At 39.1% G+C, this 24,336-nt stretch overlaps 1 protein-coding gene across 2 annotated transcripts in view; it reads right to left on the bottom strand.

Moving 5' to 3' along the window:
* Positions 1-24,336, bottom strand: part of LOC105476842 (clathrin heavy chain) — a 75,045-nt gene that overhangs the window by 25,913 nt on the left and 24,796 nt on the right. For both annotated transcript variants that reach the window (XM_011733101.3, XM_011733102.3), the window contains exons 3-13: positions 22,263-22,531; positions 21,198-21,359; positions 17,978-18,091; positions 13,012-13,185; positions 8,345-8,542; positions 7,364-7,564; positions 4,683-4,835; positions 3,780-3,902; positions 2,430-2,567; positions 2,024-2,188; positions 1,691-1,871 (exon numbers count right to left, since the gene is read on the bottom strand). In XM_011733101.3, coding sequence (XP_011731403.1) covers positions 1,691-1,871; positions 2,024-2,188; positions 2,430-2,567; positions 3,780-3,902; positions 4,683-4,835; positions 7,364-7,564; positions 8,345-8,542; positions 13,012-13,185; positions 17,978-18,091; positions 21,198-21,359; positions 22,263-22,531 — 1,878 coding nt within the window. The remainder of the gene's footprint in view (positions 1-1,690; positions 1,872-2,023; positions 2,189-2,429; positions 2,568-3,779; positions 3,903-4,682; positions 4,836-7,363; positions 7,565-8,344; positions 8,543-13,011; positions 13,186-17,977; positions 18,092-21,197; positions 21,360-22,262; positions 22,532-24,336) is intronic.

Raw genomic sequence — 24,336 nt, forward strand, 5'->3', positions numbered from 1 at the left:
CCAGGCTGGTCTTGAATTTGTGGCCTCAAGCAATCCTCCTGCCTTGGCCTTCCAAAGCACTGGGATTATTAAAGGCATATACCACTGTGCCCCTATATGGGAAATTTTAAATGAAGACCCCAATACCTGGTGTTTTTCAATATGCAGTTTATAGGAAACATACAAAATAATTTGGGAAGAATTTAGTGCAGTATTGTCCAGAAGAACTTTCTGCAATGATGAAAATCTTATCTTTGCCCCCCGATGTAATAGCCACTAACCACACGTGGCTATTAAGCACTTGAAATGTGGCTAGAGTGACTGAAAAACTAAATATTAAATTTTATTTAATTTTAATAACTTTCGATGTAAATAGCTGCTATATGTGGCTAGTGACTGCTGTACTAAACAGTGTAAAACTGTGAAAATTAAGAAAACATTAAGAAAACTAGTAGACTCTCTTACCCCTTCTCAATAGAGCACTACTACTACAAAGAGGAGAGAAAGGCAATTGAGGACCAGAACTTAGCCACCCAACAGTGATTACGTTAGTTCCCTGCATAGCAGTGGTTCTCAACTGAGGTGATTTTCCTCACAGGTGACACTGGCAATGTCTGAAGACATTTTTGGTTGTCACAACTGGTGGAGCTGACGCTACTGGCATCTAGTGGGTAGAAACCAGGAATGCTGCCAAATATTCTACTAAATATTCTACATCTACAGGAATACCCCTCTACAATGATTATCCAGCCTTAAATGTCTATAGTACTAAGGTTAAGAAATTCTGCTAAATAGCAACAAATCACAAAATGCCCTTGGCGAGAATCACCTGCTATTGTAAGAGTCAGACATATAAGCATAAAATGTTATTATACCCGATCATTAGTACAGATTGAGTATCCCCTATCCAAAATACTTGAGACCAGACATGTTTCAAATTTTCAACTTTGGAATATTCGCTTTATAATTACCTGATCAGCATCCCTAATCTGAAAATCCAATTTCTGAAATGCTCCAACAAGCATTTCCTTTGAGCATTATGTTGGTGTTCAAAAAGTTTCAGGCTTTGGTGCATTTTGGATTTTCAGATTAGGGACACTCAACCTGTATTTTCATTTTATACAATTTCAACACCACTACATATTTTTCTCTTAAAATTCTACCTTTCATTCATCTATAAAATATCCAAACAGATGGTCTTGTTCACTGCATATCCTTAGGATCCAACATAAAAGGGCCTTGACAACATTTATTGAATAAAAATTAAAATGTCCCATAGAACAAATTTTTAGAAAGACAAGATTTCCAGGCCGGGCGCGGTGGCTCAAGCCTGTAATCCCAGCACTTTGGGAGGCCGAGACGGGCGGATCACGAGGTCAGGAGATCGAGACCATCCTGGCTAATATGGTGAAACCCTGTCTCTACTAAAAAAATACAAAAAAAACTAGCCAGGCAAGGTGGCAGGTGCCTGTAGTCCCAGCTACTCGGGAGGCTGAGGCAGGAGAATGGCGTAAACCCGGAAAGCAGAGGTTGCAGTGAGCCGAGATCCGGCCACTGCACTCCAGCCTGGGCAACAGAGCGAGACTCTGTCTCAAAAAAAAAAAAAAAAAAGAAAGAAAGAAAGACAAAATTTCCAATAGCCTGATCATAAGCATACCTCTTCTTGGCTATCTTAAGTACTTTTTTAAAAAACTCAAAAACTCCTACTTACCTTCAAAACTCTTGAAAGATTCAAAAAGTTCAATCAGAGACTGAGTTGACAGTTGTTCATGATATTTAGAAGCCACTTGAACACAGATCTGCAGATTCTGACGAATGTTGGCAGACAGCATGGCTCTGAGACATTCTAGGGAGTCTTCTACTGATAAGGAACCAAAGTAGTTGACTAACCACTACAAGACAAAATAAATGAATGAATGAATAAATGAAATAACGTTGAACCTCATGGTGGTATGAAATCATTAATATTTAGTACCACAAACACATTTTCAGTGTACCTATTAATCACAACTAACACCATCTATCAGGTAAGAAACTGAAATACCTCAGGGTTAAGAAGATGGGTGTGAACCACTGCACGTTTTATATCATATAAATCAGTGAAGTGTTCTAATGCACGCTGCAGTAGGCCAGCCTTTTCACACAGTTGAGCAATGTGAGCCCGGTCATAATGTGTGAACATCTGATTGCCTAGAATAGCATCTGCAACCTGTAAAACCACAAACAAGGAAAGTTAATTGTCCACTCCATTTATATGAGTAATTCAACATCCATTACAGATTAACGTTTAATAGTGAACTGTTAAAGAAAGTACAAAAGAATATTATAATAGCTAAATTTTCTTGTATAAGGAGTAGGCATCTCAGTAGCTTTGCATGACAATCTGAGATGCTCTGCACAACTACTAAAACAATGTTGGAAACATGCCTAAAAAGCATTAAAACACATACTTGAGGCGCATGCATAAGGTTCATCTCAAGTAACCGCGTCTGTAAAGGACCTTCAGATGGGCGATTATTCTTCAGAGCATCAAGCAAGAATGCAGTACATTGCTGAATTAGATTGTATTCCATAAAGACATCTACAATCTACAAAAAAAATAGATATAAAAGAAATTGTTTTAAGATACTATGGAGAGTATGTAGACAAAATTATGCACGAGCTCTTTCTTTACCTGAGAATTTTATTTGGACAATATGAACACTTTAAGAACAAATTTTTGTCCTCTAGAGAACACAGTTATTTTCAGTTCTGATAAAAACTACAAAATATTTCAAGATATTACATAATAGCAGAATACAATTGAACCAATAGACCTTTATTTTATTATTTTATTTATTTTATTTTTTTGAGGCGGAGTTTTGCTCTTGTTGCCCAGGCTGGAGTGCAATGGCACGATCCCAGCTCACTGCAACCTCCGCCTCCCAGGTTCAAGCGATTCTCCTGCCTCTGCTCCCAGGCAGCTGGCATTACAAGCATCCGCCACCACACCTGGATAATTTGTTATTTTTAGTAGAGACAGGGTTTTGCTATATTGGCTAGGCTGGTCTCAAACTCCTGACCTCAGGTGATCTGCCCACCTCAGCCTCCCAAAGTGCTGGGATTACAGGCGTGAGCCACCATGCCCAGACTGACCTTTATTTTTATAAACTTTTGAAAAACAGCAGCATAAACAATATGAAGGACTCTGACTCACACTTCCAAATGCATCTCTTCCCTCTCCCCATACCCAGTGGCAACTACTATCCTGTTTTATCATCCCCATGTATTTTTCATATTTTTAATACATATATATCTCTAAATAAGATGTTTGTTTTGCATGTATTAAAACTACATGCAGATGGTTTCATATTATCCATTCTTTTGCAACTTGCTTTTTTTTGCAAGGCATTTGAGGTTTATCCATATAGAGTGACAAAGCTTTAATTTCTACAAACTCTAAGTTTCTTTTTTTTTTTTTTTTTTCTTTTTAAGAGAGTCTCACTCTGTTGCCCAGGTTGGAGTGCAATGGCATGATCACAGCTCACTGCAACCTGGACCTCCAGGCTCAAGCTGTCCCTCCACTTCAGCCACCTGAGTAGCTGGGACAACAGGCATGTGCCACCACACCCAGCTGATTTTTAAATTTTTTGTAGTTACAGGGTCTCACATGTTGCCCAGACTGGTCTTGAATTCTTGGCCTCAAGCAATCCTCCCACCTTGGTCTCCCAAAGTACTGGGACTACAAGCGTGAACCACCACGGCTGGCCCCCACTCTCCATTTCAATCAGCTTCTACAAAATATATTGTAATCACATTACCTGTGTGATGTCAGCAAGAGGCTCTTCATCTTGAACTAACATTTGGGCAAACTGCTGTCCCTGATCTGGACTGATTCGCATTACATTTCTCAGCAGAAATATCCAATCTGGAGTATATCCAACCTATAAACAAACAAAGACTTAAACGCTGCTTCTAAGTTTCAATTTCATAGCATTTAAAGACTTTTTCTACTATAAAATCTTGCTAATATAGAACTACTTGTGAAAGCACAAATTCATTTTCGATTTAAAGTGCCCAGTTAGACCCTGATGATGACATATTTGAATAAACACCTGTCAATTTTTATAACTGGCTTATCCATTTTCTTCTTTTTTTTTTTTTTTGAGACAGGGTCTTGCTTTGTCATCCAAGCTGGAGTGCAGAGGTGCAATCTCGGTTCACTGAAACCTCTGCCCCCTGGGCTCAAGTAATCCTCCCACCTTGGCTTCCTGAGTAGCTAGGACCACAGGCACACACCACCACGCCTGGCTACTTTTTTGTATTTTTAGTAAAAACAGGGTTTCACCATGTTGCCCAGACTGGTCTCAAACTCCTGAGCTCAAGTGATCTGCCCGCCTTGGCCTCCCAAAGTGCTGGGATTACAGGCGCAAGCTACCACGCCCGGCCTGGCTTATCCATTTTCAATAAATGAGTATTTCAAAAGTTTGTTCTAACATGTTAAACATGTCTGCTATCTTAAATTCTGATAAGCCATGCAAGAGTAATTGTCTCAACTTAACAAGTATGAATTTGATATGAGGGGTAAGAGAATTTTTATATATTTCAAAGTAAATCAAAATGAAAGGAAATTCACTATTAAAGTAACCAAGAGTTAATACAGGCTAATTTCTCTGTCCATGCTTCGATGAATTCATGCTGAGAATCTGTTTCATTGAACTCACTTTTTTAGCATATAAAACAATCTTCTGGACTTGACCTGTTTCTGCAAAGCACTGAATGACTTTATTTGGGACGTTAGCCCTTAGGTACACACTAAGTGCCAATGTAGGGTCCACAGATTTCACAAGATCACCCAGTTCTTCAGAACATTCCAGCTGTCCAAAGGAAAAAGAGATTGTTTAGTGATCGATCAACTGTTTTAGAAATGAGCAGTTTACACTATATCCACTATAATAATTAGTATGAGAAGTACTTAGTTTCACAGAATATACTATAAATATGCAGGGGTTGTGGCTGGTAGACTCTTAATCTTGTATTCACAGCAATGTCTCAGTAGAATTCTCCACAAATCTTATTTAAAGATAAAAAGCTAACCTAGACTGCAATCTTATAGATATTATCAACTACCTTGTTAGGGATTTAAGTACTTTAAAGCAGAATCTTCTACCTCTTATACTCCTAACTACTAAGAATATTCAGATATCAGACTCACATCACATGGCTCCGATTTTTCAAAAACAAAAAGCAACTTTTTTTTTGGTTTTTTTTTTTTTTTGAGACAGAGTCTCACTCTGTCGCCCAGGCTGGAGTGCAGTGGTGCGATCTCGGCTCTCTGCAAGCTCTGCCTCCCGGGTTCACGGCATTCTCCTGCCTCAGCCTCCTGAGTAGCTGGGACTACAGGCGCCCGCCACCACGCCCGGCTAATTTTGTTTTGTATTTTTTAGTAGAGATGGGGTTTCACAATGTTAGCCAGGATGGCCTCGATCTCCTGACCTCATGATCCGCCCGTCTCGGCCTCCCAAAGTGCTCGGACTACAGGCATGAGCCACTGTGCCCGGCAAAAAGCAACTTTTAATGTAATGTTATCAACTGAAAATTTGATATTGAAGGAGCCAGATGAGGTTTACCGTAAGGTCAGTTATTAAATCACAGTGTAACCTATATATGTCTGAAGAATCTAAGTACCACTATCTTCTTGACTTGGATTTAAGCTTACAGGGCAAGAAGGACACTCTTAAGAATTTTTAGGTAGTATACAAGCAAATACCGTCTTCTGTGTTATTCAGTCTGCCTTACTCATTGAGCTGCCCAATCTGGAAATTCATTTCCTAAGAGTTTCAGTTTATATACCAAAGTTGACTTTCTACTTTGGAGACTAACTCTTATAAATGATATTTAATGCCAAAAATAGAAAGTTGTATCAGAGTCTATAATCTTAACTGAACATGCTAATGAGTAGTTGATGTCTCTTTTATTAATACCACAAATGGTCCCATTTGACTGTTCACAGAAAAGGGTAATGATACCTAAAAAGCTTTCACCCTGTTACATAGGTTAACTCAGTTACCTTGGCTGTTCTCATTCTCCCTTATCTTCTTAAAAAATGGTGTGTATTTATTTAATAGGGTCTCTCTGTGTTGCCTAGGCTGGTCTCAAACTCCTTGCATCAAGTGATCCTTGTGATCCTTTTGCCTCGGCCTCCCAAAGTAGTGGGATTACAGGTGTGAGCCACCGAACTCAGCCCTGCCTTATCTTAATCAATTAGGATGGACCTCAGATACTCGCTAGTGTGGCTGTTCTTCATCAGAGACTCCTGTCCAAGCATCCCAAATCTGATAAACTATTCTCTAGTATCTTACAAGATTGCCAGAAACTGGATCAAGAAACAAGGACTTAGAATTAATAATATAAAAACAGTACTAATATATACTAATGCTGAAAGAATAACAACATTAAATATTATTCACTATTCAGAGTGCTTTAAACAATACTACTTCAGTTCTTGACAATGGCAATTCCATACTACAACTTTGAGGAGAAAGGTTTTTTTATATGGTGGTGTGAAAGGAATTAACACTAATGGACAGCTAAAACTTGTCTGTTATCTTAGAAACAAAAAACGCCCTTTGGCTGTTTCTCAGTCACTATTCCACATTAGGAATAATGTGCTCAGGAAAACATACTACCATTATATGCTCTCTGTAAAGAGAAATGAGTAAGTACTGAGTGAATATAAAAGGCATCAAAAAGACCTACAGTAAAGAAAGCTAGTTAACATTTAGAAAAGGTTCATATTTAAATAAATTTCAAGAAACCAAGTTAAATATTTTTCCATGTAACACCAACTAACATTCTGTGAAATCACTGGGAAACAGTATCTCATTGCTAATTAGACAGCCATCCTGTCTTATTAAGATCCAACTTTTTTCTTTTTTTTTTTTTTTAAGACTGAGTCTCATTCTATAGCCCCGGCTACAGTGCAGTGAAGCAATCTCAGCTCACTGCAACCTCCACCTCCCGGGTTCAAGTGATTCTCCTGCCTCAGCCTCCCGAGTAGCTGGGATTACAGGTGCTGCCACCACGTCCGGCCAATTTTTGTCTTTTTAGTAAAGACGGGGTTTCTCCATGGTGGTAAGGCTGGTCTCAAACTCCCAACCTCAGGTGATCCGCCTGCCTCGGCCTCCCAAAGTGCTGGGATTACAGGCGTAAGCCACCACGCCCAGTGAAAAAATAAATATATTTTCAAAAGGAAATAAGTGAACCCATCTTATGCAATGTATGTTTTTGTTCTGTTTCTACCAGCAGTAATGGAGACATTTTGGTGCAGCCTAAATGATTTTAACTTGCTAATATCATATTTAATGCAATCAAAGCAAGATTATGTCAACACAATTTCAAGTACCTTATCTTCTTTTAACCATTTCTCCAAAAGCTGTTTTCGCCCTTGCTGAAGTACAGGCCTACAAAGCTCTAAGGATTCGTATTTGTTGAGCTGTCCCTGGTCCAAAAGGATACCAAAGTACTGAAGTAGAGGAGAAGTTTGACCTGGCTGGGCTGGGACACTCTGGAACCGACGGATAGTGTCTGGAGTACGAAGAATACCCTTTAAGAAGAAGAAATGTTAAACACACTTCAAAAGTGATCCAAACATCACACTAATCACCCCATAGAGATCAATCTCTTAGGTCAATCTTAAAGGAATGAATCCATCTATTAATACGAAGTTTCAAATCTTCTCCATCTAGAGTAAATATTTAGTCACTATCTTTCATACTCCTGGTTCAATGTTATAAGATTATCCAGAATCAAAAATAGATCAACTTAAATTACAATGTCAATGTGTAAAAGAATAGTTATAATCATAACATAGTTATAGCTAGGTATTATCCCAAGTTCATATTAAATTAAGTACAAATTTCATAATGAATATTGGTCAGGAATATAAGGTATTAATTCAGTCCACCATAAACCAACATCAAAAGTGATAATAAATTCAGCCTAATTTTGACAGCTCTACCCACCAAAAAGTTGGACAGTATTTATTTCATGTCCAACTTATGGAAATAAAATCAGTAACCATCATCTATGAGGTCAAATAGTATTACACCTAAATAACTAAACATTATTACATCTATGTAAATCAAAAGCTTGCTAGAACTACATATCCTTCTAACAATCTGGGTTTTAAAAAACTAATCAAATCCAGAGAAAATTAACCAAATCTAGAGGCACTGACAAGGAATTCTACTAAAGGAAAATGTAACCCAAATGTAATCTAAAAACAGTTTCTCTCTAGAAAGCTGGTTCCTTTTCTAGCAATATGAGAAACAGAATATTAACAATGGATTAATGTCATGACAACTTCATTTTCATAACGCTTTACCTTTGGTGCATTAGCAGCCACCTTTGCTGCCTCTGAGTAATTTCCCTGGGCAAAAAGAGCATTAAATTTCCGGGCAAAGAGTTCTTCAGCACCGGCTAAGTTGTTACGTACAGCCATTCTCAGAGCCAAATCAGGATTTTGTAGAACATTGGTGATGTAAGGAATTATGTTTTCTTCTTCCACACACACTGACAGAACCTGCAATTTAAAGAATAAAATATAGCTGCAATGTGTTCATTTTGATACAAATGATACCAAGTCTATTTAGAACAGGTTAATACTGAGTCACAAAGGTAATGAAATTGTGACAGCTGTTTTCTTGCTGCCATTAAAAAATAATAAAAGAAAGGAAGGAAGGAAGACAAGGAGAAAAAAAATTAAGGAGATTTGAAAACAAGTATCACAGGGTGCTAGGCCATTATGTGGTTCCTAAAATATGGCTATTCTATAATCTAAATAACTTCTTTCTTCATTGTCCAAACTAACTGCTTTGATACCATCTATTCATTCTTAACATAGTCAGTATCAAAGATTAACATTCCCACTTAATTGAGCTCTGAAAGACAACTCCACATAATTTAAAACTTCCTGAGGACATCAATCTTGATAACCTACAGAAAATGACATTGAAGAAGCTATGATATCTAAATGACATTTACGGTTCACTTGCAAGTTGTTTAAGGTATATTCCTTCTAATTTTAGGATTTTTTTTTACAAGAACTTTACAGTAATTTTTTGTTAATTACATTTTCATTCCTAGAGACCAGATTATATACTCAATGAAGGGAGGGACCACTGAATCCTCAAGCAGCTAACATAATGCAAGGAATATGGTAGGTGCTTGAAAAATAGGCCAGGTACAGGGGCTCACGCCTGTAATCCCAGCACTTCAGGAGGCCGAGGCAGGTGGATCACAAGGTCAGGAGTTTAAGACCAGCCTGGCCAACATGGTGAAACCCCACCTCTACTAATAAAAATACAAAAAATAGCCGGGCGTGGTGGCATGCGCCTGTAGTCCCACCTACTAGGGAGGCTGAGGCAGGAGAATCGCTTGAACCCAGGAGGCGGAGGTTTCAGTAAGTCAAGATGGCGCCACTGTACTCCAGCCTGGGCAACAGAGGGAGTCTCAAAATAAATAAATAAATAAATAAAAATAATAATATCAGTAAAGGCCAATTTCTAATTGCTTGTTTGCAAAAGTTACCTACCCTCAAACTTCCTTAACACTCAATGCCACAGAATACTTTCTGGCTTGCCCCAAAAGCTGAACGACTGTCAACTGCCATAGAGAAAGGGAGTCCTTCTCTACCCATCCATCCCTTTCCCCAGTGCAGAACTAGTCATATGCCCTAGCTTATAAACTACTCATATTACCCATAACAGCACTTCTCAACCTAATATAATTGTATAATTGTTTCTCAGTCACTGTTCACATGAGGAAAAGGGGCTTCTCTTTAACTGTATTACTAGCAATATGCAATTAGTGTAGCATAAAACACATTTAATTTGTTGAATAAACGAATATAGGAAATGGCTGTCCCCAAATCAATAAGAATTGAAAAATACTTGAGAACTCAGTGAACCAAATAGATAGGTAACAGTCTGCCCTGCCTATTCTACTACTCCTTTCAGGGGAAATTAAGAAATTTTAACCTCCAAGATTTTATTTCTATAGGTCCGACCTCCATCCTCAAGGCTTATTTAAAGGAAGTAATAATTACTTTCTTTATAGTTATTTGCATTTCTGAGCCCCAACCTTAACTTAAATCTTACCTCCTATAAAGAATGAGAAAGATAAACAGAAAATCCAGTTCCAATTACATTTTCTGAAGCTTCCTATTGATTGCTGCCTTAGGTTTCCCCAAATACTGAATCCACAGTTTCATCCTTATCATAAAGACTGTTTTAGCAGATTTCTAGCAACCAGTACTTAATAAGATCTCCTACAGGGAACAGAAAAGGTTCCAGGTTCCAGTGTCTTCTAAAGTACTCAGTTCTATCAAATTCAGAATTTAAGTCAGATGTTGACTATAACATCACTTTACTTGATTTTGCTTTTTCAACCGATAGAAGCCACATACTCATCCCTTCAGGGAATACGCCGAGTTAGTACACTTTAGCGAAGACTTAAAGAAAGCCCTAATATTACTGTAAATACCTCTTTACTCAAAGTAGCTGGCACATAAAATTTGGGAGGAAGGGAAAGTAACAATCAACAAGTTCCCAGAATTAGAGTTATGAACACCAAGAATGTATCATGAAATTGTTTAAGGTACTTTAGGTTAAGCATTATCTTAAAACAGCACAACAGCAGAAACAAAAAGGGGCCAGGCGTGGTGGCTCATGCCTGTAATCCTAGCACTTTGGGAGGCCAAGGCAGGAGCATCGCTTGAGCCCAGGAGTTCAAGACCAGCCTGGGCAACATAGCAAGACCCTGTCTCTCTCTTTTTTTTTGAGACAAAGTCTTGCTTTTTGAGACGGAGTCTTGCTCTGTCGCCCAGGCTGGAGTGCAGTGGCACGATCTTGGCTCACAGCAACCTCTGCCTCCTGGCTTCAAGCAATTCTCCTGTCTCAGTCTCCCAAGTAGCTGGGACTACATGTACCTGCCACCACGCCCGGCTAATTTTTTTTCGTACTTAAAGAGACAGGTTTCACCATATTGGTCAGGCTCGTCTCAAACTCCTGACCCCAGGTGATCCACCCATCTTGGCCTCCCAAAGTACTGGGATTACAGGCATGAGATACTGTGCCCGGCCCCTGTCTTTTTTTTTTTTTTTTAAATTAAGAATTTTTTTTAAAAAAGGTCCCTGGCTTCACAACTTCATGATTATTAAATTATCACTAATCTAATTCACCAAAAAAGGCCAATATATTCTTGATTTTCCTTTTTAATTTCTTTTTTGAGACAGAGTCTTGCTCTGTCGTCCAGGCTGGAGTGCAGTGGCGTGATCTTGGCTCATTTTTTGTAACTTCTGCCTCCCAAGTTCAAGTGATTCTCTTGCCTCAGCCTCCCAAGTAGCTAGGATTACAGATATGCACCATCATAGCCAGTTAAGTTTTTGTATTTTAGTAGAGACGGGTTTTCACCATGTTGGCCAGGCTGGTCTCGAACTCCTGAGCTCAGGCAATCTGCCCACATCGCCCTCCCAAAGGGCTGGGATTAAAGGTGTGAGCCACTGCGCCTAGCCTTATTCTTGATTTTTCTAAGACAGAGACTCACAACTAAATACTTGAAAGCTACTGAATTTTTAAAACTGCTTTTGTCCCAGACACTGACTGGTGCTAGAAATATAATTTACTAAAGACAATCCGTTTTTCTAATGAAGAATAGTGACTGTGACAGCTAAGCAGGCAATTTTAGTAAGTATGTTAAGTGTTATGAGGAGAAAGCCGTAAGTTAAGTTCTAGGAGTACAGAGCAGAAGCACCTAACCAGGTCTGGAGTTAAGGTGGGGCATGGGTAGGTAGGGATGGACTCCCTTTCCCTAGAGGGACTGTCTCTTCATATACGTAACATTTTTCAAAAATTAACTGAATGAAGGAGAAACAAAACCCATCTACTTCCTTTGCTTATTATCTGGGAAAAATACTAATTTGGAAGAAAACGAGTAAAAGGCAAGACCAAAAGGCAAGACCAGTAACAGTATTAAGTTTTAAAATTTTTAGCCACTTTCCAGAAAATTAAGATACCTCCTGGTAAAATATTCTTATTCATATTAAAATAGGCCGTGTGCTGTGACTCACGCCTGTAATCTCAGCACTTTGGTAGGCCGAGGCGGGTGGATCACAAGGTCAGGAGTTTGAGACCCGCCTGGCCAACATGGTGAAACCCCGTCTCAACTCAAAATACAGAAATTAGCTGGGTGTGGTGACTCACACCTGTAATCGTAGTTACTCGGAAGGCTGAGGCAGGAGAATTGCTTAACCCCGGGAAGTGGAGGTTGTAGTGAGCTGAGATCATGCCACTGCACTCTAACCTGGGTGACAGAGCGAGACTCCGTCTCAAGAAAAAAAAAAAAAGAAATTAAAATAATATGATGACAGAGAAAGAACCGCTTGCTAGATGGTATTAACAGGTTTTTCAAAAATGACAAATTTAGAATGGATAATATTTTTCCTACCAAATTGATTAACTTTCCAGGCATCCCACAAGAGGTATTGAAACATATCACCTTCTAACATGTAATAGTAATGCTTAATTAAAGAGCTAGGAAAAGGGATGTAGGTAGAATTCTTTTCCCTGTAGTTGATAATCGCTCTGCCTTGGAGAGATAACAGAAAACTCCTTAAAAAGAATAGTCTGTCAAATATGACCCTAAATTGTTTTTTTCCATGGAGAATCACTTCTTTTGACAGTAATGCATCTATACAGTCCAAGATGGCTATAAACCAGTTTCTCTGAAACAGGATTAAAGACACACTTTGTATTCATACACATCTCTATTTTTAGGTATATATTATTTTCCTTTTTTATCAGCTTACATCATGCTTTGATATATATTATTTTCTAATATCCAAAGTTACCATTTACTTTTTGGAAAAAAACTAACAGTAATGTGTTTATTTTCTATTTTATTATTTTTGGGAGTAATTTCTCAAAAGTACAGGATTGTTCCCAACTCATCAGGTTATCTTATTTTATTGCTTAAGTTTCAAGGTTTCCTTACTTGTCCCTTTCTGTTTACTCCAATTATTCCAGCTGTGGCTTCATGAGGTGCAGTAACAAAAATCGTTTCTCCACTGATTCTATTCATGTAGATGCAGGTACCAGTCTCAAGATCATAGAGGTGGATATAACCATACTTGGTTATCAAGAATACCACATCATGCTTTTCACTGATCTATAGAAAGAAAATCAACACTTCAGTGAAATAATGAATCTATAAACAGAAAATAAAAACATTCAGTCTAATTCCATTTCAGAGATGGTAAAATTCTAGAACAAGAGGGTTATTTGAAAAATTATAAGCTAATATTTAAAGTTTCCTTCATTTTTATAGCACATTTAAATATGGATATTCCAAGCTCTTATATAACACAAGAATATGAATGAAACTGATAAAAGGAAAGACAATTCAAAACTTAGGATAGCACAGTTTATGTATTACAGGCATACCTCATTTTACCGCACTTTGCAATGCAGATGAATCTTTACGAATGGAAGGTTTATGGCAACCCTGCATCGAGCAAGCCTATGGGCACTATTTTCCAACGGCATGTGCTCTCTTCGGTGTCTCTGTGTCACGTTTTCATTAATTCTCACAATATTTCAAACCTTTTCATTATTATATCTGTTATGTTGATCTGTGACCAGTGATCTTTGATGTTACTATTGTAATTATTTTAGGGTGCGATGAATCGCACCCACATAAGACAGCAAACTTAACCGATAAATATTGTGTGTGTTCTGACTGCTCCAGCAACCAGCTGTTCTCCCATTTCTTTCTCTTTCCTTGGGCCTCCCTATTCCGAGACACAACAATAATGAAATTAGGCCAATTAATAACCCTACAATTGCCTCTACATGTTCTACATCTCATTTTAAATCAAAAGCTAGAAGTAATTTTAAGTTCGGTGAGAAAGACACGTCCAAAGCCAAGACAGGCTGAATGGTGGGCTTTTTGACCCAGCCAAGTTGTGAATACAAAGCAGAAGTTCTTGAAGGAAATTAAAAGTGCTACTGCAGTGAACACATGAATGATAAGAAAACCTAACAGCTTTTCTTGCTGATATGGAGAAAGCGCACTGGTGCAGTGGCTTACAAATGTAATCCTAGTCTCATTTTCTCACATCTAAGAAAACGACCACAGACAAAGTCAAACTCTAGTACTTGCCACATTGAGGTAATGTTTTGCAGGCCAAAGAGAAATAAAACGATTCTACTTTTGAATTTATGTAACTATATATATGAGCAGTTTTTTTTTTCTCTTTTAAAATGTTATAGGCCAGGTGCAGTGGCTCATGCCTGTAATCCTAGCACTTTGGGAGGCCAAGGTGGGTGGACTGCCTGAGCTCAGGAGTTTGAGACCAGCCTGGGCAACACAGTGAAAATTCCGTCTCTACTAAAATATAAAAGAAATTAGCCAGGCATGGCAGCATGCACCTGTAGTCCCAGCTACTGGGGAGGCTGAAACAGGAGAACTGCTTGACCCTGGAGGCGGAGGTTGAGCCGAGATGGTGCCACTGCACTCCAGTCTGGGCAACAGAGTGAGACTCCGTCTCTAAAAGAAAAATGTTATACACAGCTGGGTGCAGTGGCTCATGCCTGTAATCTCAGCACTTTGGGAGGCTGAGGTGGGTGGATCACTTGAGGGGAGGAGTTTGAGACCAGCCTGACCAATATGATGAAGCCCTGACTCTACTAAAAATACAAAAAAATTACCCAGGTGTAGTGGTGCATGAGATCGCGCCATTGCACTCCAACCTGGGTGACAGAGTGAGACCCTGTCTCAAACAAAAATACAAATAAAAATGTTATATACTAGCCAGGTGCAGTGGTATGTGTCTGTAGTCCCAGCTACACAGGAGGCTGAAGCACAAGGATCACTTAAGGCCAGGAGTTTAAGACCAGCCTGGGCCAGGCATGGTGGCTTACGCCTGTGATCCCAGCAGTGTGGGAGGTCGAGGTGGGCAGATCACTTGAGGTCAGGAGTTCGAGACCAGCCTGACCAACATGGCGAAACCCCGACTCTACTAAAAATACAAAAATTAGCCAGGTGTGGTGGCAGGTGCCTGTAATCTCAGCTACTCGGGAGGCTAAGGCATGAGAATCGCTTGAATCCAGGAGGCAGAGATTGCAGTGAGCTGAGACTGTGCCACTGCACTCCAGTCTGGGCAATAGAGAGACTCAGTCTCATAAAAAAAAAAAAAAAAAAGACCAGCCAGGGCAACACAGTGAAACATTGTCTCTAAAATACTTTTTAAATAGCCAGGCGTAGTGGTATGTACCTGTAGTCCTACCTACTCCTAGCTACTCTGGAGGCTGAGGCAAGAGGATCAATTGAGCCCAGGAGTTCAAGTTCAAGGCTGCAGTGAGCTATGATCACACCAACTGCATTCCAGCCGGGGCAACAGAGGGAGACCCTGTCTCTTTAAAGAGGGAGAGGGAGGGGGAGAGGGGGAGAGTGGGAGAGAGAGGGAGGAGGTCCGGCTCACGCCTATAATCCCAGCACTTTGGGAGGCCAAGGTGGGTGGATCACGAGGTCAGGAGATCAAGACCATCCTGGCTAACACGGTGAAACCCCGTCTCTACAAAAAATACAAAAAATTAGCCGGGTGTAGTGGTGGGCGCCTGTAGTCCCAGCTACTCAGGAAGCTGAGGCAGGAGAATGGCGTGAACGCGGGAGGCGGAGCTTGCAGTGAGCTGAGATCACGCCACTGCACTCCAGCCTGGGAGACACAGCGAGACTCCGTCTCAAAAAAAAAAAAGAAAAAGAAAAAGAGAAGAGAAGAGAAGGAAAGGAAGGGAAAGGGAAAGGGAAAGGAACGAAAAAAGGCCAGGCGCGGTGGCTCAGGCCTGTAATCCCGCGCACTTCGGGAGGCTGAGGCAGGCGGATCACGAGGTCAGGAGATCGACACCATCCTGGCTAACATAGTGAAACCCCGTATTTTGTATTTTGAAAAAATACAAAAAAATTAGCCGGGCGTAGTGGTGGGCGCCTGTAGTCCCAGCTACTCATGAGGCTGAGGCAGGAGAATGGCATGAACCCGGGAGGTGGAGCTTGCAGTGAGCCGAGATCCTGCCACTGCACTCCAGCCTGGGCAACAGAAGGAGACTCCGTCTCAAAAAAAAAAAAAAAAAAAAAAAAAAATTCAAACCAGCTACAGCATTCTCTTAAGCCAAAACCTAATCTAGTGTAAGGCCCTAACTTTCCTCAATTCTGTGAAGGCTCAGAGAGGTGAGAAAACAACAGAAGAAAAATTTGAAGGTAGCAGAAGTTGATTCGTGAGGTTTAAGCAAATAAACTATCTGTACAATATAAAAGTGTAAGGTGAAAACCAAGTACTGATGTAAAAGCTGCAGCAAGTTATATGGAAGATCTAGCAAAGATCATTGAAGGCGGTCACACTAAACAATAGATTTTCTCTACAGAGAAGTCAATGCCTGGCTTTAATGGACAGGCTGACTCTCTTATTAGGAACTAATGACGCTGGTGACTTTAAGTTGAAGCCAATGCTCATCTGCTATTCCAAAAATCCTAGGACCTTCAAGAATTATGCTAAATCTACTTTGCCCATGCTATAGAAATGGAACAGCAAAGCCCTGATGACAGCACATCTGTTTACAGCATGGTTTACTAAATATTTTATGCCTGCTGTTCAGACCTACTGCTCAGAAAAAAAAAGATTCCTTTCAAAATATTACTGCTCATCGACAATGCACATAGTCATCCAAGAGCTCTGATGGAGATATACAAGGAGATTAATATTGCTTTCATGTCTGCTAAGACAGCATCCATTCTGAAGCCTATGAATCAAAGAAGCAATTTTGACTTACAAGTCTTCTTATTTAAGAAATATATTTCATAAGACCACAGCTGCCCTGGATAGTGATTCGTCTGATGGATCTGGGCAAAGTAAATTTAAGTGAATCTGGAAAGGATTCACCACAGTACTTTTAAGTAATGGTGAATCTGGAAAGGCTTCATCATTCTAGATGTCATTAACAACATTCATGATTCATGGGAGGAAGTCAAAATATCAACATTAAAAGGAGTTTGGAAGAGGCTGATTCCAACCTTCATGGATGATTGAGGGGTTCAAGACTTCAGTGCAGCACATACGGGCAGATGTGGTAGAAATAGCAAGAAAACCAGAATTAGAAATAGAGCCTAAAAATGTGACTGAATTACTGTATCTCCTAGTAAAGGAGCTGTTTCTTAAGGATGAGCAAAGAAAAGTGGTTTCTTGAGATAAAATCTACTGCTGGTGAAGGTGCTGTGAACATTGCTGAATGACAACAAAGCATTTAGATTATTACAGAAACTTAGCTAGTAAAGCACTGGCAGGGTTTGAAAGAACTGACTCCAATTTTGAAAGAAGATCTACTGTGGGTAAAATGCTATCAAACAGCATTGCATAGAGAAATCTTTTGTGAAACAGTCAACTGATGCAGCAAACTTCTCTGCTGTCTTATTTTAAGAAACTGCCACAGCTACCTCAACCACTCTGATTATTCAGCAGTCACTGACACTGAGACAAGACTTTCCACAAGCAAAAAGATTAAAACTCACTAAAGGCTCAAATAATCATTAACATTTTTTAGCAATAAAGTATTTTTAAATTACAGTATGTATACGGTTTTTCTAGAGATATGCTATTTCACACTTTACAGTAGACTATAGCATAGTGTAAGCGTAACTTTGATCTGCACTGGGAAACCAAATAATTCTTATGACTCACTTTGTTGTGGTATTTAATTTATTGTGGTCGTCTGGAACCAAACCTCATAATATGCCCAAGGTAGGCCTGTACATGAAAGGCCAAGGTATTATTTTACAAAGCTTCACTAATAAACTTTGTAAGAGTATTCTTTTAAGCATCACTTAAATTATATCTACCATGAATAGTCTTTGGGTTAATTTCTTTTAAGAGGAGAGATTTTTAAAAAGTTATTTATTTTGCTTAAAATACCTGCATTGCAACGGGAAAATCATTTTGTGCTTCTGGAGGAAAGAAAACATCCACTGCCTTCTTTGGAAAGGGCTGGTTCCCTGTAGGTGGTGTGCCAACTTCAATAATATGTAACTGTTCAAAAGAAAATCAAAATGTATATAAACCTACACATTAGCAGTTGATCACAGAAGCTTTATTTGTAGCCCCCAAATGGAAACAACCAACATGTTCTACAGAAGATCAATGTTAAATGGTTTTGGTTACATCCATACCATGGAATACTTGGCAATAAAAAGGAACAAACTTTCATGAACATTATGGTGAGTAAAAAAAAGAAGCCAATCTTAAAAGGTCACATACTGTATGATTCCATTTATGTAACATTCCTAAAGTGACAACATTATAGAGATGGAGAATAAATTAGTGGTTGCCAGGAGCTAGGGATGGTGTGAGAGAGGGGGAGTGGGTGGGACTCTACAGTCATAAGGGAAATCACTGTGGTGATAAAATAGTTATCTACTCATGATAAAATGACACAGAATCATACAATTGTACCAATGTCAATTTCCTGGTTTTTCTACTGTACTACAGCTGTGTAAGATGTAGCCATTGGGAGAAACTGGATAAAGAACACAGGGGACTGCTCTGTACTGTCTTTGCAGCTTCCTATAATCTGTATTATTTTAAGATAAATACATTTTTTAAAGTCAGCTGATACTCAGGAGGCTGAGGCAGGAGAATCGTTTGAACCCGGGAGGCGGAGGTTGCAGGAAGCTGGGATTGTGCCACTGCATTCCAGCCTGGGCAACACAGTGAGATTCCATCTCAAAAAAAAAAGTCAGCTGAATATCTGAAATAATCATACCTCAAATAATCTACCTGAAATAAATGGTATAGAAGGGTAATACATTACCTACAAAGGTATTTTTCTCCTAGCTTTCAATTTTAATTTAGTATTTCCAAATAGAAACGTAAGTTGTTTAATTCTTCTCTACCTATACATATACACTAAAACAGAAGGAATGTATATACCTAATTTGAGTTGTCTCTCTAATCACAAACATCCCATAAACTAAATGAGAACATTTTGGTTTAAAATATCCAATGCTGCACGTAAGCCAGGCAAGAGAAAAGTAAATAATTTCAATGAAAAAGTACTATATATTTTCCTTAGTCATGTCAGAAATGAACTCAGACAAAAAATAATTCAGTATCCAAGACACATACCATATGAATGCTATAGGGTCTCATCATCCTTCATTAGGATGACTAGCCACACTGAAAAAAATTGGTATCTTCCTTCAAAAGCCGTGGCAGACAGGATAGCACCATGTATTAAATAACAGGCTCAAAAACCTATAAACAGGTTTCCAGATACTGTTCAAAATGACATTGAAACTTTTTTCTAGTAGAACTTTTCAATAAATATCCTGGCCTTATGTTTTAAGGATAATATCTAATTTCTAAAACTATGTGTTTTTTTCTGTTTAAATTCCATCAATTCAGATCTAAATATCAGTGCTTTCTACCCTTGTCACACTGAGGTATTGGCAGCATTATTCCTCAATTCAGGGGCTATGTGAAATTTTAAGCAGAATTGTACCCCATTACTTACTATTTCCTCTCTCCTGACAGGCTACAGATGATCATATTTAAGCAATCTCTATTTCAATTTTTTTTTTTTTTTTTTTTTTTTTTTGAGACGGAGTCTCTCTCTGTCGCCCAGGCTGGAGTGCAGTGGCGCGATCTCGGCTCACTGCAAGCTCCGCCTCCCGGGTTCACGCCATTCTCCTGCCTCAGCCTCCCGAGTAGCTGGGACTACAGGCGCCCACAACCGCGCCCAGCTAATTTTTTGTATTTTTAGTAGAGACGGGGTTTCACCGTGGTCTCGATCTCCTGACCTTGTGATCCGCCCGCCTCGGCCTCCCAAAGTGCTGGGATTACAGGCGTGAGCCACCGCGCCCGGCTCTATTTCAATTTTTAAAAACTGCTTACTTACCAAGAAAAAGAGACACACGTCCTAACGAAAGTGAAGTTCAAATTTTTTGGTCTGCCTAGAATCTAAACCCTCTTCCTGATGGGACAACAAGAGGGAAGATACTCTTTACAAGTTTTGTTGGTGGTAGAACCAGCCTTCTGTTTTAGGAGCACCAAACACCAAATAATTATTTCCAAACCTCTCAGACGTAAGATGTGGGCATCTGATCTTGCCTATAACTGGACTTCGAACAGGGAGCTAGGAACACAAAGGTATTAAGATTTCAGAGATTCTACTCTGGTAGTGGAAATGGCAGTCAAATCGAATTTCCAAGCATCCAGCAATGCAATCATGGATCCAGAAGTGTCCTCAGAGTTCCATGGAATAGTTGTTGGCTGAGACCCTGACCACTGCTAATTTTCCATTATTTCTCCTCATTTCCTAGTCTTGGTTTTACAGCCTCCCTAGCTGTTGTAAACTATCCAATATCCTTCACTAAATAGACCATTGCTCCAATCAACCAGACCTTGTTTCTATTACCTGCAACTAAGTCTAATACACAAAGTACAATTTGTCCAGGTGATTCCAATGTGTAGCCACCGCTGAAAACCACTAACTTATGGCAATGTTATTCAACTATAGTCTACATTACCTCTATATCAAGCCATATAGGGTATTTAAAATGCAGATTATACTAGGAGACCAAGGTGGGAGGATCACTTGGACCCAGAGGTTTGAGACCAGCCTGGGCAATATAGTGAGACCCTGTCTCTACAAAAACACCAAATTTAGCCAGGCATGGTGGCACGTGCCTGTAGTCCCAGCTACTTGGGAGGCTGAGACAGAGGTATCACTTGAGCCCAGAAGATGGAGGCTGCAGTGAGCCCATGACTGCGCTACTGCACTCCAGCCTAGGCAGCAGAGTGACACCCTGTCTCAAAAAGCAAAAAATAAACAAAAAAACACTATTGGCACCACCTACTAAATCAAACTCTCTAGATGTACAGCATATAAATGTGCACTTTGGCAATCAAAATAAAGAATATAAACAGCCAATAGAACGAGTTGTGAAAGAACATTATTCATTTTAGACAAGTATCACTAGATGCAAAATTTGAACAAATTAAGTCACCACAAATGTGAATACTAAAAATAAATTACTTAGGAAAGGAGAAGGCTATTTTGAAATTAGATGACTAATTCGTAGCAGAAAGTCAAATACAAGTTCTCATTAAAATAATTACCAAAGTCAAAACTTACCTTCCCTCCAGCTTGGCCCCGTACTGCAAAACAAAATAATGTTGATTCTTCTGCATTTCCTTCCATCTTAAACTGTGCGAAGCTAGCTGCATGTCCTTCAATGGGCTGAGACACTTTCCTATCTACAGAATATAGCTGCATAGCTCCCACCACACGATTTTGCTATAAAGGATCAAAGAGAATAATGTTTGGAGACCCATAAACCAAAAACTCTCAGATTCATCAAGTAATGAAATAACTAGAATGCTTTGTCATCTTTAGCAGGATTTATAATTATTTGTGACTTCATCTCTCAATATAGATTTGATACTTCTTAACTTAAAATCAGCCCCAAACATTATCTTGTTAAAGCTTAACATTAATGTTTAAAATGTGCCTCATATACGTCTTAAACAAAAAGGTACAGAAGCATTCATTTTGCAGTAAATACTCCATAATAAATCCCAAATCATTCTTTTTTTTTTTTTTTTTTTTTTTTTTTTTGAGGCGGAGTCTTCACTCTGTCGCCCAGGCTGGAGTGCAGTGGCACCATCTCGGCTCACTGCAAGCACCGCCTCCCGGGTTCACGCCATTCTCCTGCCTCAGCCTCCCGAGTAGCTGGGACTACAGGCGCCCGCCACCGCGCCCGGCTAATTTTTTGTATTTTAGTAGAGACGGGGTTTCACCGTGTTAGCCAGGATGGTCTCGATCTCCTGACCTCGTGATCCGCCCGCCTCGGCCTCCCAAAGTGCAGGGATTACAGGCGTGAGCCACCACGCCCGGCCTCCCAAATCATTCTTACAGAAACTCAATTTCTACTCAATCTCCACAGAAGAGCTCAAAACGCTTGATAAGAGCATTCTGAAATTATATGTCAGTATAGCAAGGGAGCGAGGAAGGAAGAAAGGAGGGAAGGAGGGAGGAAGGAGAAGAGAAGGGGTGTGAGGGAGGAAAAAAAAGGTCTTCCAAAATAAGTGAAATTCAACAGGATTGAGTATAGAAAGACCTAATCTCAAAATAAAACTGCATTCTGGGCACCACAGTTTTCTAAACCTCTTCTTTATAAAAAACTAGTTAAAATGTTACCTGTGCAGATATACCAGTCAGAAGTAACCACTTTTGTTTTGCATCTGTACGGTAATTGATAATCTGGCACCCTGCAAGGCTAGAATGGCGATCAAACATTTTCACTGGCTGAGACTCTCCTTCCATACTCCAGTGATAAACTGCATTATCGGTAACAAGAGCAACCGTATTCAAAGAGATCCATTTCCAAAAGGTGACATCATCAGTCATAGTATGAGCCTTCATTTTACTTTTCATTTCAATGTTAAAAATCTGAAGAGTTTTCCCAGCTAAAAACAAAATCAAGAATTATAAATCATTAAAAGCGTAAAGTTTAGAATGAATACCTACCTAAACTAGCTCTGTAACTTCCAAACAAAAATATTTCTATTACGAGACTAATAACTACAGGAGTTGCATCAATACAGCAGCAACCATTAAAGAGGTAACAGCTAAGACTAAGCAATCTACATCTACATTTTAAGCAAAAACTGTATTACCGCTAATAAACACACTTTAAACAGTATGACTTCCATGGAATTCTAAATCCCAACTTAAAGTAAGTCTAATGAATAGTTTTCTTAACAATAATTGAAAACAAAGCCGTTAACTTCATACTTGTAATTAAGTATGTTTACACATAAACTTAGTTGCATCGACACAAGACAAAGCAACTCTGATAACAAACACGTAGGGGAAAGAAAATGTACTTTTTTAAAAGCAGTCATCTCTCATCCAAATAAATCTTGTGGAAACTGCTTTTTACAAAGAGGATCTGCTTCAATTCTGTCTTGTTGCCACTAGCACATAAAAGAAATGCATGCTACATTTAACTGGCTTAAGATAACAAAGGGAAGGTAGAGGTGCTGGAGGAAAGGAAAGGGAGACAAAGGAAGAGGATAGTTTCAGATGCTGTTAATATACGGGAGGTAAGAACAAAGTTCAAGCTTCATCCAACTAAGAAAGCAACGATTTAGTTAAAAAAAAAGGATGAAATTTGCCTTGAGTGTTAAGAGTCACCAAGTCAGATGCAAAGGCTTGTACTTGTAATTTGAAATCCATCAGTTCAAAATGTGATTTGGTATAAATTAATAGAGGCCAAAGTCCACAACTATCACTAGGCTATCAAGATTAGTCTTTAAAGACTAAGAAAAACACCATTCCTGAGACACAGAGAATCTGGCTCCTGAAGGACCGAAATTTTAAGATTCAGGTGCTGGGGCGACACAGAAGGGGGGCAAAACATATAGCTTTGTACTACAACCCTCCTTACCACATGTGCAAAAATTTCTTTCATAAAATGAAGAATGTTATTCCCATCCCACACAGTATGTAAACCACAACCAGACTTGAAAAATTGTGAGAGTTACAGTCCTGTTTATAAAAAGAAGCCAAGAGGTTCAAAACTGGCTTCAGAGGGAAGCAGGATTTTGAACTGACTGACTTTCCTTTGCTGCCTTCCTCAATCCCCAGATTATTCGGGATTGGAGTATATATATAAGTGTAGTGGTTTGGGGAGGGGGACAAGAGATGACAGCTTGACTCCATAGTGCAGACATATAGGGACAAATCTATGATGCTATTGTACAATGCTCCGAAAATATTTTCAATTTATTCTTTTCATAGAACAGGACAATAACTAACACAATCTAATTTAAGATAACTCACCATCTGCACACATAAGAAAGCGTTAAGAAATGTGATAAGATAACAATAACATTAAAAATAGAAAAGAATTTTGGCAAAATTAAAATTATGGCCTTTTAACAGAGAGGTATGGGAACTGCTAAGGACCTGAATTTAAATTCTTTAAAGAGTCTGAAGGAAGCTTAATACCCTAAATAGAAGTAACAGAAGTAAAACACTTACTGTCACAAAACATCTGGTCCCATGTGAAAGCTGGACGATTTTTCCTTGAGATGAGATGAGCTTCTATCTTAGATATGTGATAGTGACTTATGTGTTTGAATATGCTAGTCCTACCCAACCCTATTTACTCTCCAACTAGTATTATTACTACATACAAAGTTTAAATCATGTAAAGCAAAGTCAAAGTTCGGCACCTCTAACAACTCAGTCACAAATTTATCAAGAA

Source organism: Macaca nemestrina, chromosome 17 (genome assembly GCF_043159975.1).
Source record: "Macaca nemestrina isolate mMacNem1 chromosome 17, mMacNem.hap1, whole genome shotgun sequence".
Lineage (NCBI taxonomy): Eukaryota > Metazoa > Chordata > Mammalia > Primates > Cercopithecidae > Macaca > Macaca nemestrina.